The 13,475-nt window shown below is 45.3% G+C and overlaps 1 protein-coding gene across 1 annotated transcript; it reads right to left on the minus strand.

Moving 5' to 3' along the window:
* Positions 1–9,210: 9,210 nt before the first annotated feature.
* On the minus strand, positions 9,211–11,740 carry SNTN (sentan, cilia apical structure protein). The gene is made up of 4 exons (XM_042823841.1): positions 11,640–11,740; positions 11,249–11,283; positions 10,537–10,676; positions 9,211–9,369 (listed from the first exon to the last, which is right to left on the minus strand). The coding sequence occupies exons 1-4, from the start codon at positions 11,738–11,740 to the stop codon at positions 9,211–9,213; spliced, it is 435 nt and encodes a 144-aa protein (XP_042679775.1).
* Between the last annotated feature and the right edge of the window lie 1,735 nt (positions 11,741–13,475).

The raw sequence follows: 13,475 nt of genomic DNA on the forward strand, positions 1-13,475 counted from the left end.
TACCATTCACTTGTCCATAAAATATTCATCTTGTTCATCAGTGGATGGTTTAGATCAAAACCAGAAGGCAGGAACGATTCCAGTGAACTGTCTGCAAGCTGCCCCGTCTGGAGGATGCTCATCCAGAAGCAATGAGCTGTTGACCATGCACAGACAAAAATAAATAGAAAAGTGCCATCTAAATGACTGCTTATTGAGAAAGAGATTTAATTTGCAGCTTATCACCTGGCTGTATCAGCTCCCATAGAGAGCTGCCACTAGGTTACTGATGGATGGTGCTGCTGTCATCATCCCAGTCCTGTGTGGAAAGCCATAAAAACTAGTGCTGCTGCTGTCCAACGCCTTCAAGTTCTTTGCATGGAGGAGCACAGGCAGCACTGCTTGATTTAGAAAAAGCAATGAGAAACCTTCCATGAGAAAACCATGGGGCTGACCTCTTCCACACAGGGTCCCAGAAGGTTCCATCTGCAATAACTGCACACCACAAATGTCTACTGAGAAACGATTTCATTCATACATTAAGCCACATATTTGAATATTTTCATGCGTATTAAAGTCTGATTCACAATCTTTTGGGGATAAGCTTTTTAACTGATAACTCCCACTTACAAAGTCCATCTTCTGGATGAGCATTAAGACATGAGCAGACTCAAGGCAGCCCAAGATGATGTCTGCACAGTTTCAAGCACAAGCCAGAAGTCTGTGTTGATAACTAAATGAGTAGAAACAGCATATTTGTGAACAACAGGAATGACTGTTCTGCTCCCTGTTCAGGAGTTGGGGGGAAATAAAGAACTCATACACAGAGCAGGTGCAGAATCAGTTGTGTTTGAGATTCCTGCAGTGATCTGTCTGGGTAAGGGTTATTTAATTTAGTGGGATACGTTGTACTCAAGTGCTTAAATTAGAAACCTGCTCTGAGTTGAGGATCTGTGATTAGACTAAGAGGAGAGCAGTAATCACTTGGAGTGCTGCACACAAGGGGCAAGCAGCCCCACAGAATCCCTAATTTGTAACCTATTTATGCACTGCAGAACCACACACCTTAATGGTTTAAATACTCCTCTCTATGCCAAATGACTAAATGCTGCTTGGATGAGCAGGCAGCCATTTGCAGTCAGGTCATTTGTCTTTCAGAACAGCAACAGAGCAATCTTGCCCTGTCTGGCTGGAGCCGCTCTCTCTAGGTACAGCATCCCAAAGTGGCTCTGCTTCGATCTGTGTGACCTGAGGATGTGCTGTGGGCAACTTGAAGCAGGAAAACTGTAAAATTAATTCTTGACATGCAAACCACCATCGTTATTGTGTGCTGTGAGAGCACCAACGCATCACCACGCAGAGACCACAGAGAGCTGCTTCTACAAACGTAATCAATGTTTCCTCTATTTCTATAAGTAACGTGTGGGACACGTGAGCTGCTCAAGGGCTGATAACACACTAATAAGAGTCAACCAGAAAAAAAAAAAATTAAACTTGCTTTTGTTAGAGCAAAACTGGTCTGTATCCATCACCTTTGTCTGACTTGAACTTCGTGGTGGAAGTGGTCTCAGCCTTCCTCCCCCGCCCCCCTTACACTTTAAATAAAGTACACTGCAGTGCTGAGCTACAGACAGACGTTACTACCCCATGCAACCAGCCAGGACTTAGCTGTAACCACAGATAAGACACGTCTGTCCTGAGCACTGTGTGCAGATTCCCAGCCTGCTCCTATCATACACCCACAATTGCTCCCAGTCCCATCACAGAGGGAGAAGAGAAATGAGAAGCCACGAACACCTTCCTTGGAGACCAACACAGGCACTGCTGTTCACAATATAGCTGTTTTAGGGGAATCAGCATGCACCACCCAGCAGTGCAGCTGAAGTCTGCTGTGTCTGGTATCAGCAGACAGATCTTCACCTCCTGACTTTGCTGCTCTATTAGCATGCCTTACATTAACTCACCAAATTAAGAACCCTGTGGGAAAGAAGAGAAAACTTGGAAAATAAATTAAGGATTGCATGCAGCTTCGTGTTGGATGCTTTGACCAACCGAGCAGCGGGTACAAAACGGCACTGATGGGCAAGGACTGGGCAGGTGGGCTTCCCAGCACCGTGGTCACAGCCAGCCAGAAGCTGGGCTCCTGCCCTCAGCAGAGGGGGGTTCAGGTGGAATGCTACACCTGGAGCAACAACCCCAACTGCGGCTGTTAGCAGCACCATTAATGCAGCAAGCACCTTCAAGCAAAACACTGGGTGCAGCACAATGCCAGCAGGCTGTTAGTGCAACTCATGGAAACCACTTGGATCTTGGGCCCTGTGTTTCTAGGCAGGGTCCCCAGTCCCAGCCTATCCCTCCCAGAGGAGCCATTAACTAATGAGTAATTGAGAGACCTATTTCAGAGCAGTATCTCAGAGCTCACTTGAGCACACCTCACATGGGACCAGGGCTTGGCTCCCACCACAGACACCTGTGAAAGGGTCTCTTGAGAGAGAGATGGTGACTTCTATGGTAATCACCTTTGGGAAGATGCACTGGTGTGTTACAGAGGAGATGGCAAAGCAGCAGGTCTCTGCTATTATTAGGGCTGCCTAAAAACTAACAGGCTGTATTAAAGTGTAGGAGTTTCTGAACAACAAAGCAGTGACCCATGGCAGGATAACAACAACAAAATTACAACTCTCATAAAATATTTGATGTATTTGGGATTCTGGCTATATAGCAAAGAGAAGGAAAGAAGAGAGAGATTACATTACAAAAAACCCCCATCAAAACAAAAAAAAAAAACAACCACCACCAACAACATGGTTTTGTGTTCTTTACACTCTTACCACCAGTTAGTTAGCCCTCAGCTCTCAACAAGCATTTTTCCAAGATTCTATTCACAACTACCCAGAGTGGATGACCCCTTTCTCATTTAGATCAGCACTACAGAGATGATGACTGGCACAGTATCAAACTTCAGGAGAGAACTCTGGGATAGGAGCAAGGGCATGGATACTTCTTGACTTCAGCACCCGAAAAACCAGGGGAAAAGCTTTGTCAAGAAGAGCACCATGGGCAGGAAGGGCCCAGTAGTGGAGTGATTGCCCGCTCCACTTAGCAACATTTTAATTCCAAAAGGCTTTTGACAAAGCCCCACTCCAAGGCACTTAAAGCTGCTAGAGTGTCACAGGATAAGAGTGAGTATCCTTTAATGCATTAATAAAGAGAAGGATTAAAAAAAAATAAAAAATCAAGGGTTGGAATAAGCCCCAGATAAGGAAGATAGCCAGGCTGTTCTCCATAGCCATCATCTATAAAGTCATTTGATGGCAAGAATTTGTAAGGGAGACAGACCAGTACAGCAAAATTGGAGATTTTCTACTTGTATACACACACATACACCTACCTGTAAAGGAGCACACACCAACTCTACAACCTGCTCAGCCCAACACACCTCTCCTCTTTCCCAGGGCTCTGTAGAAGAAGGGCATTTTCTTTCCATCAACATTTTCAAGCTGATTTAAGACACTCTACAGCTGGGAGCTCCTCATTAGAACATCTAAGGATGATGCCAGCTGCCACGCAAGCACTTTCCCTCTAATCGAGCCCTGCTGCAAGAGCAGCTCTTGCATTGCTCTAGCAAGGATAAAGAAAAACCCTACAGTTCCCCACTGCTTTCAAGGACTACAATAAATATTTGAGAAGAATTAATTGTTGGTCTTTCATTTGTTATGCTTACCTACCCCTTCTGTTGCATATACTTAAGTACTGCTAGCATTGCTCCTCCTCAGGGTGCATTCAGCTGAAGACTTCAGGTGCTCATTAATTAATGCCTGATTTGCTTGGGCCTCTGCTTAAAATTCTCATGCAAATCACCCTCAAATCACGCTCTGTTTTTAGCTGAGTTGGATCCAAGCACTGAAATGCCAGAAGAGGAAAGACAAATTGGAGAGTGAATGTAGAGGTAATAAAGCTTTTCTGTTCCTCGGAGGCTCTACGGTAACCTTGGGTCATGTGTAGTACAAGCATGAATTTAGAGAGGAGATAAAGAGGATCGTGAAGGCTGAATCTCTTAAAAACACAGGCTATGAGCTGCTGATAGAAACAAACTACTCATAAACACTCCCTGTTGTGTTAGGTATTAACATGAGGCTTTCCTACAAACTCCAGAAACATCCTCCAGCAGTGAGTGATCTTACCAGAGGAGAAAAGAAGGGCTTTTCTGTATCATTTAATCACTGTGTATGTTGCCCAGTGTTAATACAGGATTTGACAAAGCCACCTCTAATACAATCTGTTTTTAATTTGTGGTCTGTATTACAGCTTATTGTAGCTGCCTAATTAAAGTTTGTCAGGGAGGTAATCAGCCTTATTTTATAGTGAGAGCAGTTTAGTAAGAAGGTAATTTTGCAATTTGTTTTCTTAAGTTAATTAGACAAAATCCTATAAAACCCTCAGAGTGGGGTCATGAACCCGAGCAAACTCTGGCACTAGTTGCAGTGTCTTGGAAAAGGAGATCACCTGTTAGTAGTCTTCCCTTGGTGCAGAGTCACACCTGCTGAGCACAGTGGTGTTTACACCTTATCAAGAGCAACCTACCCCATGAGGCTTAACCTGAGTGACTATTGGTGTATGCTGTTTCCAAACAAACCCCAAAAGGGCATCAGGTGGAAGCTGGACACAAATACAGAACTAAATCAAAGAACATCCACTAGCAGGTGTGGGAAATGGGTTGGCATTTGTACACAGACTTCCTCCAACAGCCCAGAAGCCAATGTAGACCAGCATGTGTTCCTAGAAACAAGAATCACAGGAATAGATGGAGGGCCATGGGACACCTTTGGAGAAGGGAAAATCTCAGCACTGGGCTGTAGATCTTTCTGCTTGTCTCCAATGTAGGAATACTTGGTTTATTTCCAGTACTGCCCAGCTTCATTGTTCAGACTGAAGCAGAGAGTGAACACTCACGAAATTATCCAGCCGAAAGTTACGTTAGCTTTAGCTGCCTTCCCAGAGAGCTCGCTGTTTGGTAGCATTGACTGACCCTTACTCAGCCCTGCAGAAATCATGAGTGGTAAGGCAAGACTTGTGCATAGATTGCTCACTGTGACTTGCTGTCTTCTGCTCTGGTGGCATGAGGGTACCCTAAGGCTGAGCAGCTGCTGCTTGCTGCTAGGGGGTTGTGAGGGTGGAAGAGCTTCATGGATCCTGCTTGTCAGTTATTGATCATCACAAGTCAAACAGGTCAAAAAGGGCTTGATTTCATCCACTAATGAGCTTCTGCACCCATTTGGGCTGGAGGGCCTGAAACAAGTCTGCCTGAGGATCTCAAACCCTCATTGATTTCAGCAGTGTGTGATGTGCCTTGTGCATCTCCAGATGGAAAAAAAAAATAAAATCTAGAAAACAGCAGGTGAGGAGAGCAGACCGTGGAGAAAGGGGAAGAAGAAAGAAGTTGTGCTCAACCCAACTTGTGTTTTGGCCCAGAAGTGATTGCCGCTGCCCAAGTTGGCTTTTTCAGAACCTTTGAATAGGAGGAAGAGTGAAAAGGGCATTACACCAACTATGCACAACAAGCACAGAATCACTGAGGTTAGAAAAGACCACTAAAATCACAAAGCCCAACCATCAACCCATCCCCACCATACCCACAAAACCATGTCCCTCAGTGCCGTGTCTACCCTTCTCTTGAACACCTTCAGGGAGATTCTGCTGCAGACACCCAGCACTAGGGCTAGCCCTAGGGTTGCTCCCATGAATTCCTTTATTTTCATTTTGGGGATCACATTTTCACGTCCTTGTTACATGTCAGAGATTAAGACTGGCTCTTGTTGTGGATGTGCATAACATAAACTCACTCCTTCAATAACAATGAATAAAAGATAAGTCCTGTGGCTCTGAATCTATCTAAGTCTAATGGCTGATTTGTGCAGCTGGGGATTAGAAAGACAGGCTGATGTATCTGGCTGCTGAACACAGTGCACTGTTTGCCTTTGCTGGAGGAAGACTCAGAGCTAGGGCTATAAACACTTGTGGGATGAGGGAGCAGCAGACAAGCAAGGAGAGAAGATGTAGCTTCACCAGAAACCATGTAAACTACTGGCTGCAGTAAAAGTCAGTACAGGAATTATAAGCTCTTGGTTCAGAGCACCATAAAAAACACCATTTCTTCTTTATCTAGCTTCCCTGACTGAACCCAAAACAAAGAGGTTTTCTTTCTTCCATTGGTGTTTGAATGCTCCTTTGTGGCTCACAAACTGCAGTGCTTTGGAGAGTACATAATTCTGGGACAAAGCTTGTCATCTGCTCTGAAGTGAGCTCCCAGGGCTGGAGTGGAGTTATCTGCTGCTGTGGTGGACTAAGAAGTTCTATTCAACACACACAAAAAAGTGACAAACACCTTGAGGCAAGGAGACACCCAGCAACACATCCCTCAGACTGTAAGGTTTCAGCCCCAGGGTCTCAGCCAGGTCTTGCTGAGGGTACAAGAACAGTGAGCCAGCTGGGGAACACGTTTCTCTTTACTAAAAGTTTTGTGAAAGTTTGCAAGCCCAGTGCACGTGGCCTCGGGTTCCTGGCAGAGACTGGGCTAGAGTCAGACTGTCCCAGCCTCCCAAGTCTAGCAGGCTGCAGATTTAAATCCAAATATAAAGTAAGAACCTATTGACCTGGGTGTGCTAATTGGAGTATGAGAATTACTCTATCCTCTTGAGCCAAAGATCTGAGGATGAAGCTTCCTTGACCCCTATTTCTCCTCTGGCAGTCATTTGGAAGCACGCAGACCTGCAGGTATGACTCAGAGCTTTCAGAACAGAACTTAAAACTGAGATCCAAAGCCTGCAGAGCTTCCCAAGCCCAAGCCCACAGAGGTCAGGTGTTGAGTAGCTGCTCTTCAAGCTGCCTTCACTTCAAGGGGGGGGAATCAGCTATTGAACATCAGCTATGGGACGTTCACACTTGCAGAGGAGATGCAATTTAGCATCTCATCAATTTAGCTGCCTACTCCTTAGCACTTGCATGGGCTCTGCTATGAGAAATCGATGATGAACTCCCATCACTTCCAATAGAAGCAAGCTAGGAACGAAATAAAGCACAACGGTAGCCTTTTAAGCAAGCTTTTAGCCAGCTCCCCAAGGATGCAGCCAGACATGCTGTCTGTGCCAGATCAGCTTCAAAGCTGTCAGCTGAGTGCTCGGGGCGGCCGCAAATAGTCTGAGCTAATAAAAGAGCATCTTCCACAGCCGAGCTGCAAACTTCTGCCTACTGCAGTCTAGAAGGAGATGCTGGGGCTCTTAGAATCATAGAATCATTAAAGTTGGAAGAGACCACTAAGATCATCTAACCCAACCATCGCCCACCCCCACCATGTTCACCAACCACATCCCTCAGTGTCCACATCTCCACAGCTCTTCAACACCTACAGGGATGACAACTACTTCCCTGAGCTGCCTATGCCAGTGCCTCAGCACTCTTTCTGAGAAAGAACTTTCTCCTAATATCCAGACTAACATCTTCCTGCATTCCCCTGCTTTAGAGCATCAGGCAGGGCTGTCAAAGATGAATGCAGATGGAGACCTGCACATCCCATTCATGCTGTTCAGAAACAATCACTACACTCCTGTGAAGCTCTGGCACCCAGCTCCAGCTCTGCTACATGCACACAGTTTCTCTGCACCTCTGATTCCCTCCTGACCGTTTCAATATTGAGTTATGCTTCCAACTCTGGATTTCTGCTGCGCATTGCACAAAGTCTTTGGATGGAATCCAGGCAGTCTGAACACTAGTGCATCACACCAGCTGCATTAGAATATGAAGGGTTTGCACATGATGAGATGACAGAGTGAGCTGATCTGATAAAAGGCTCTTAAGTCATTAATTCAAGTCATGCAAGATTAAGAAACTTTTCACCAGTAACAGAAACTGTGTTAGGGCCTCAGCAACTTCAAAGAACACTTTCTTAATTGGCTTCACAGTATTGTTCTTTTTGTCTTTTGTTGTAACAGAGGGATATTAAGAAATTCCTTATTTCAAAGTTGGGGTTTGAAAAGTTTGAGTGTCTCTCAAACAAGCTTTTCAAAGCAGTGCTATGTCTTCAGTACTTCAGTAATAGGAAAAGCCTTCTAGGGACTCACATTCAATCCTTCTCCTACCTGCTTATTTTGTATGATTCCACAGATCTTCTGCCTGGGCTGAAAACAAGGGGTTGGCAGAAGAGGCTGAGGGCACATTACCAACACAAAGCCATGATACTCCTGGAGGTGAAGCTACCAGATTAAATCTTCACTTTAATCTGCGAATATTTCACCTCCAGAAAACATCTTTGCCCTGGAATCAGCCCCATGGAGCAGCACCTTGCCTGCTGAGCTCCCTTCTGAAAACTATTCACACTCCTCTCAGCTCCATCCCATGCTGCATGATGATGCAGACCTGTTCTCCCAAAACAGCTGGCTTCCAACCCCCTGCTGCAGCTCTTCTTTCTTCACACCAAAATCCATTACAAGTCATCTTCTTAGCTCTGAGAACACTAAAACCCTTTTCGTGTCAAGGAGTTAAAGCTTGTTACTCAGCTGACACTAATTTCCCCTCTTTTAGCACCAAAGCATTTGATGCCTTCCTGTTTAAAAAATTATGTACCAAAGCTAAATAGTTGTCATTGTCTTCTTTTCTAGCTAGGAAGAAAAGGAAATGAAAGGGGTTGCACTGCTTTGTTGGCTCTGTTAACAAACCTGTGCTTCGTTAGGTGCCCCTTGCCCACCATCCCTTCTCTTGACTATTCCTTAGCTGCTTTCTTCTCCTCACATTTTCATGAAACCATGGACTCGGTTGACACATGGACCTAGCTCACCCCTTGGTTACACAAGCACACCACTGCAAACACTGGACTTGAAATTCCTTCCATAGCGGTCACCCATTGAGCCTGGAGGAGGAAATAAAAACAAATGCATCAATAAATAAAGCTCCATTCAGAAGGCTTAGCAGTGGGTTGCCAAGCACATGGACTCAAGCCAATGTTTACCAAAACCTGCAGCAGATTTTCCCCTGGCTGCTGACTGGGAGCCCCATACATACTGCTCCATTGGCACTCAGAGCTCAGGGCTGCAGCTCCTAGAGCAGCAAAAACCCCAACCAGCACATCACCTACAGGTAGCTGCTTTGGGCAAGGCTTTATTCCATTTCAAAGGCAAGAGCAGAAGGGATGCAGCACTCAGTGTGCGTTTCACCCCTGCTTTCCTTACAAAGCACTCATCATTTCGTGGATTTCACGTTTTTGATCTCCTGCAGCAGGTCAGACAGCAGAGCGAGGCTGACCAGCGAGATCATGAAATCTTCAAAATCAATTTTCTTCTCTGGCTCCTCATCCAGGGCAGAAATAATTTCCTGGTACTTCGGCTTGTTTTCCTGGCCCTGTGGAGAATCATCAATGAGAAAAACAACATTAAGCACAAAGCTCCTTTTTTATTGCATCACCTTAAAAAAAAAAAACAACTGACCAAACACAAAAATCCCACAACAAAGCAAGATACCTATGTAACAATTAACATATTTTCTATCTTCCTATTCAGATTTTCAAGTCCACACTCACACTACTTTTTCTAAAATTATCCCAAGAAACTCCATCAGAAATATTGAACAACCATGTGAATCCAGAACACATCCTTCAGAAGATGCCCAATGACAACGGAAAAGGAGGCAGTGATGCATGCAGCTGGTAGCTGCAGCAGTGTGCCAACAGCTCTGCTGGGAAGCAATGGAGCCCTGTTGCTCAGTAAAATGGGGATGAAGGAATAAAAAATACCCAACCTTAGTAATCGAGACAGGTCCTTGACTAAGTTCGTAGGAACTGTGGATTTTAAGACACATCAATTCAATGGATGCCATTCTCTACCCTGCTGGATATTGCTGTTGCTATGGAAGATGTTTTATCTTCATATGGTACATATGTTTTAGTCCTAAATATCTCTCTCACTTACTTAATTGATTAAAAAACAAACAACAAACAAACAAAATCACAGAATCACAGAACTGTAGGGGTTGGAAGGGACGTCCAAAATACACACACACTCTCAAACCCTCAATCCAAACCAAAAAAGGCACTCGTTTTACAAATGTATTTTTACCACTTAGATAAAACTCCTGTTGTTTTTGATTTTGAGAGATGGATAGGAGGAGCTTTCCACACCCTGCTGCTCACTGGTGGGATACGTACCTCTGCAACATGGGGACAACCCTCCTGGTATCAGGCCAGTGCTCTGGCAAACCACCAACCACCTAATCAATTGCCATAGGTTTCTTATCCCATAAACGCACAAGGACTTGTCATCATCCAAGAGCTTGTTTCCTCGTTGGTTTGTGATCACAGTGCCTTATTAGCAAGAGCTCAAGCAGGTGCAACAACAGTGGTTTATTCTTGTCACTCCTCACCAAACTCCATTTTCTCGCTTTATATTGAGACTACGTCTAATCAACCAAAGATGTTTGCACCAAGCCTAGTGGCATCTCACCTGGGATTACCCCATGGATGGATGCACACACAGCAGTGGAACAGGGCCCAAGATGCTCAGATTCTCTCACCTGTATGAATCTTGAAAACTGGGTTTGCAGCAGGCTCTTGGTTTCAGCTTTGCTGAGTTTGCCCTCAGGGTCAGCAGAGTTGTTATACACTAGTGCAGCAGTAGCAAAAGCTTTTTCAAGGTCTGAGCCTTTTTCTAGAGCTAGGGGGGAAAAAAAAGTAACCAGCCTATCAGAAAAAGCAGTGTTTGTGATATAATTGAAAGGAATCTGTCAGAAGCATCCTGAGTGGGTAGCAATCAGTGCCATTTCATTAAAGTTAATGAGCCTGAAAGTGTCTATACCCACAGAGGACCTAGCCTAGATTTTATATGGAGTGGGCCAGCCCCATACCTCCTGTCCCATAGTGAGTGCAGGTTTTATCACAGCTGGGGTATGCTGGGCAAGGACAGGGGTTAGGGTGAGCCTGTCTGGTCCCCAAAGGGACCTGCCAGCCACCTCCTGATAGGTGTTGGCTCCCAGGACTCCTGGCAGGGAACCATAGCCCAACTAGTAAGCATCAGCAGCAGAGCATCACACTAGCTTTGTGATGTATTTGGAATTTTTGCTGAAATATTTGGCTGGGCTTCTCTCCTTGCTCCTAAACCACACCTTGAAAACCCTACACTCCCTGCTCACAGTTACTGTTAGATCCTGGATGTGGTTTGACTGTGATGTTAAGGGAAAGGTGAGTAGGAGAGGAGAAATCATGAACACTGAGGGTGGAGCCCCTTACCTTTTATTGATGCCAGCTGCTTGGTTATGGGTATGCTGAAGGGAGAGAGAAAAGAGGCACGGTTATCACCTGATGCATGTGTATAGTTTCTCCTGGATGACCTCGCTCATGTTTACTGCATTTAATCCCCTGGAATTCCAGGACTTCCCAAGGGAGAAAAGCTTTCCTTCACAGCATGAAGACCAACATCCTAGGGATGCTCAGGGATGGAACCCCTCCCCTGCAAGGACAGACTGAAAATGCTGGGGCTGTTTAGATGATCGTTAAATTGCCAGAGAGAGGCATGGCAACCTCTGTCAAGTCCCAGAAAGCTAATTGCAGAAATACACACCCAGATAATGACTTACAGGCAGAAATCACTAGAGATGCAAAGATTAAAGCCATCACTCACCGCTTGGGCATGCCTGCTGTAGCTGGAGGGCTCTTCGTGGTGGGCGCAGGGTTGACAGAGTAATGCTTGGTGCTGGGGATGCTGGCTCTGCAGCCGCACATTGCTCTTGTGATCAGCGTTTGTGATCTCTAAGCAACTCAAGCAACAGCAAACAGGTGGCTGCAAGCTCGGCTCTGTACAAGCAGCCTGCCCACAGCCGTGCCCCATAAATAATGGAAGCAATACCTGGTGATCTCAGGATCAGTAAATGCTTGGGATTAAAAGCAGCCTCTGCAAGGCGGTGCTGAGGGATCTGTTTTATTTTATTTATTGGCACAAACCTTGCTATTAGAAAACAGGCTGTGTGTCACACTGCCTGCTTCCTTGCTGTGGATCCTTTCCTAGAGAGGTCAGCATTCCCTGCCGGGACACCAAGCACTGAGCAGCTGTTTTCATCCCATGGTGGCTGGTAAAAGGCAGCAATCGCAGCCACCTCATCCAGCGCATCCTTCTAGGGAAAGGATATGGGGTGATGTCAAAATTTCCCAGAATGAGTCCTTATGTAACAGGACACATAAAGGAGACTGCAACAGATGGCCTAGAGAATTAAAATGTTTTCCTCATTTAGTAGAAGCTAAATTACCGAAGGCTAATGAATAAGGATGTTCACCACCTTACTGTTCGTGGATTTTAATTATCTTAAAAAGCATGGGAAAAGAGAACCTTTAATTTTCCATCTAAGAGTGTCATTACTCAAACAATTCAGAGCCTTTTTCTGAGAGGTTTAAGCTGTCTTAGATCTCTAGCGCGTTCTTTAGGACAGGCTCATGAATAAAACAGAGCCCGTAATTGCAATGACGCAGCCAAAACACATATAATCAATGCTCATTATCCCATCAATTAACACACTAAAATTAAACAAGAATACAGCCTTAGTAATCTGCCATCAGCTTAAAAAAAAAAAAAAAGTCTTGATATCACATCGAAGTGATAATTCCCTTTTACATCTGTTGAACCCAACAAGAAGGCATGAAAAGCCTTACAATCCTGGTTAATCCACTGAACAGCAACGTTTGGGCTCAGCAGCATCCAAGGTAAAGATGAGAGTGAGGAGCAGACCCTGTTGCATGTTTATCAGCTCCAGGCAGAGCCAGCTCCCCAGCTTTGGGCTCTTTCCACTGTCAATCAGACTTCAGCTCAGGTTTTTTTTTCTTTGTAACTTAACTGATTTTGAGAGCCTGAGCTCTACAACAGGTGATTTGCTCTGCTGGGGCATTAACAAGTACAGGCAAGCCTGGGCTCTGCTCTCTCTCCAGGATATTTTAATTAGTGCTCCAAGAGTGTTAGTGCACTACAGATACCAGGTAGCACAAGGCTAACCCTCGCCTTTGCAGATGATCAGCTTCGAAGACAGTGAGATTTTGGCTGTACATGTTGATGGTCAGCAAGGTGTGCAGGGAGCGGGGCCATCTGTTCTGCTTCTATCTCGATACACTCTATTTATGTGTGAGATACCCAGGTGATCCTATCAGACAACTTTTAGCACATTTCACATGTTAACAATATTGTCTGCATAAAATACACAACCTGATACCTACCTCTGCGGGATCGTTGTGTGCAGTTCAGTTCAGCTTTCGCAGGCATTATTGCCCCCACTTCCTTCTTGGTACTTTGCCAGAGTCTTCCCCTCCCATCCATGTACTTTCTGCCATTCAAGATGACACGCTACGAGTCAGTGGAGCAGCAGCTCTCTTGGCAATGCCCCTATACGACAGCAGCCAGAGGCAGGTGTGGGCTTGCCTGCATTGGACAGACAAGGGACAGGGGGCACAGGGGCCTGAAGCCATAGGTGCACCC

This window comes from Centrocercus urophasianus, unplaced genomic scaffold (genome assembly GCF_019232065.1).
Source record: "Centrocercus urophasianus isolate 14NV4802_14NV808 unplaced genomic scaffold, USGS_Curo_1.0 seq_22, whole genome shotgun sequence".
In the NCBI taxonomy this organism is placed as follows: domain Eukaryota; kingdom Metazoa; phylum Chordata; class Aves; order Galliformes; family Phasianidae; genus Centrocercus; species Centrocercus urophasianus.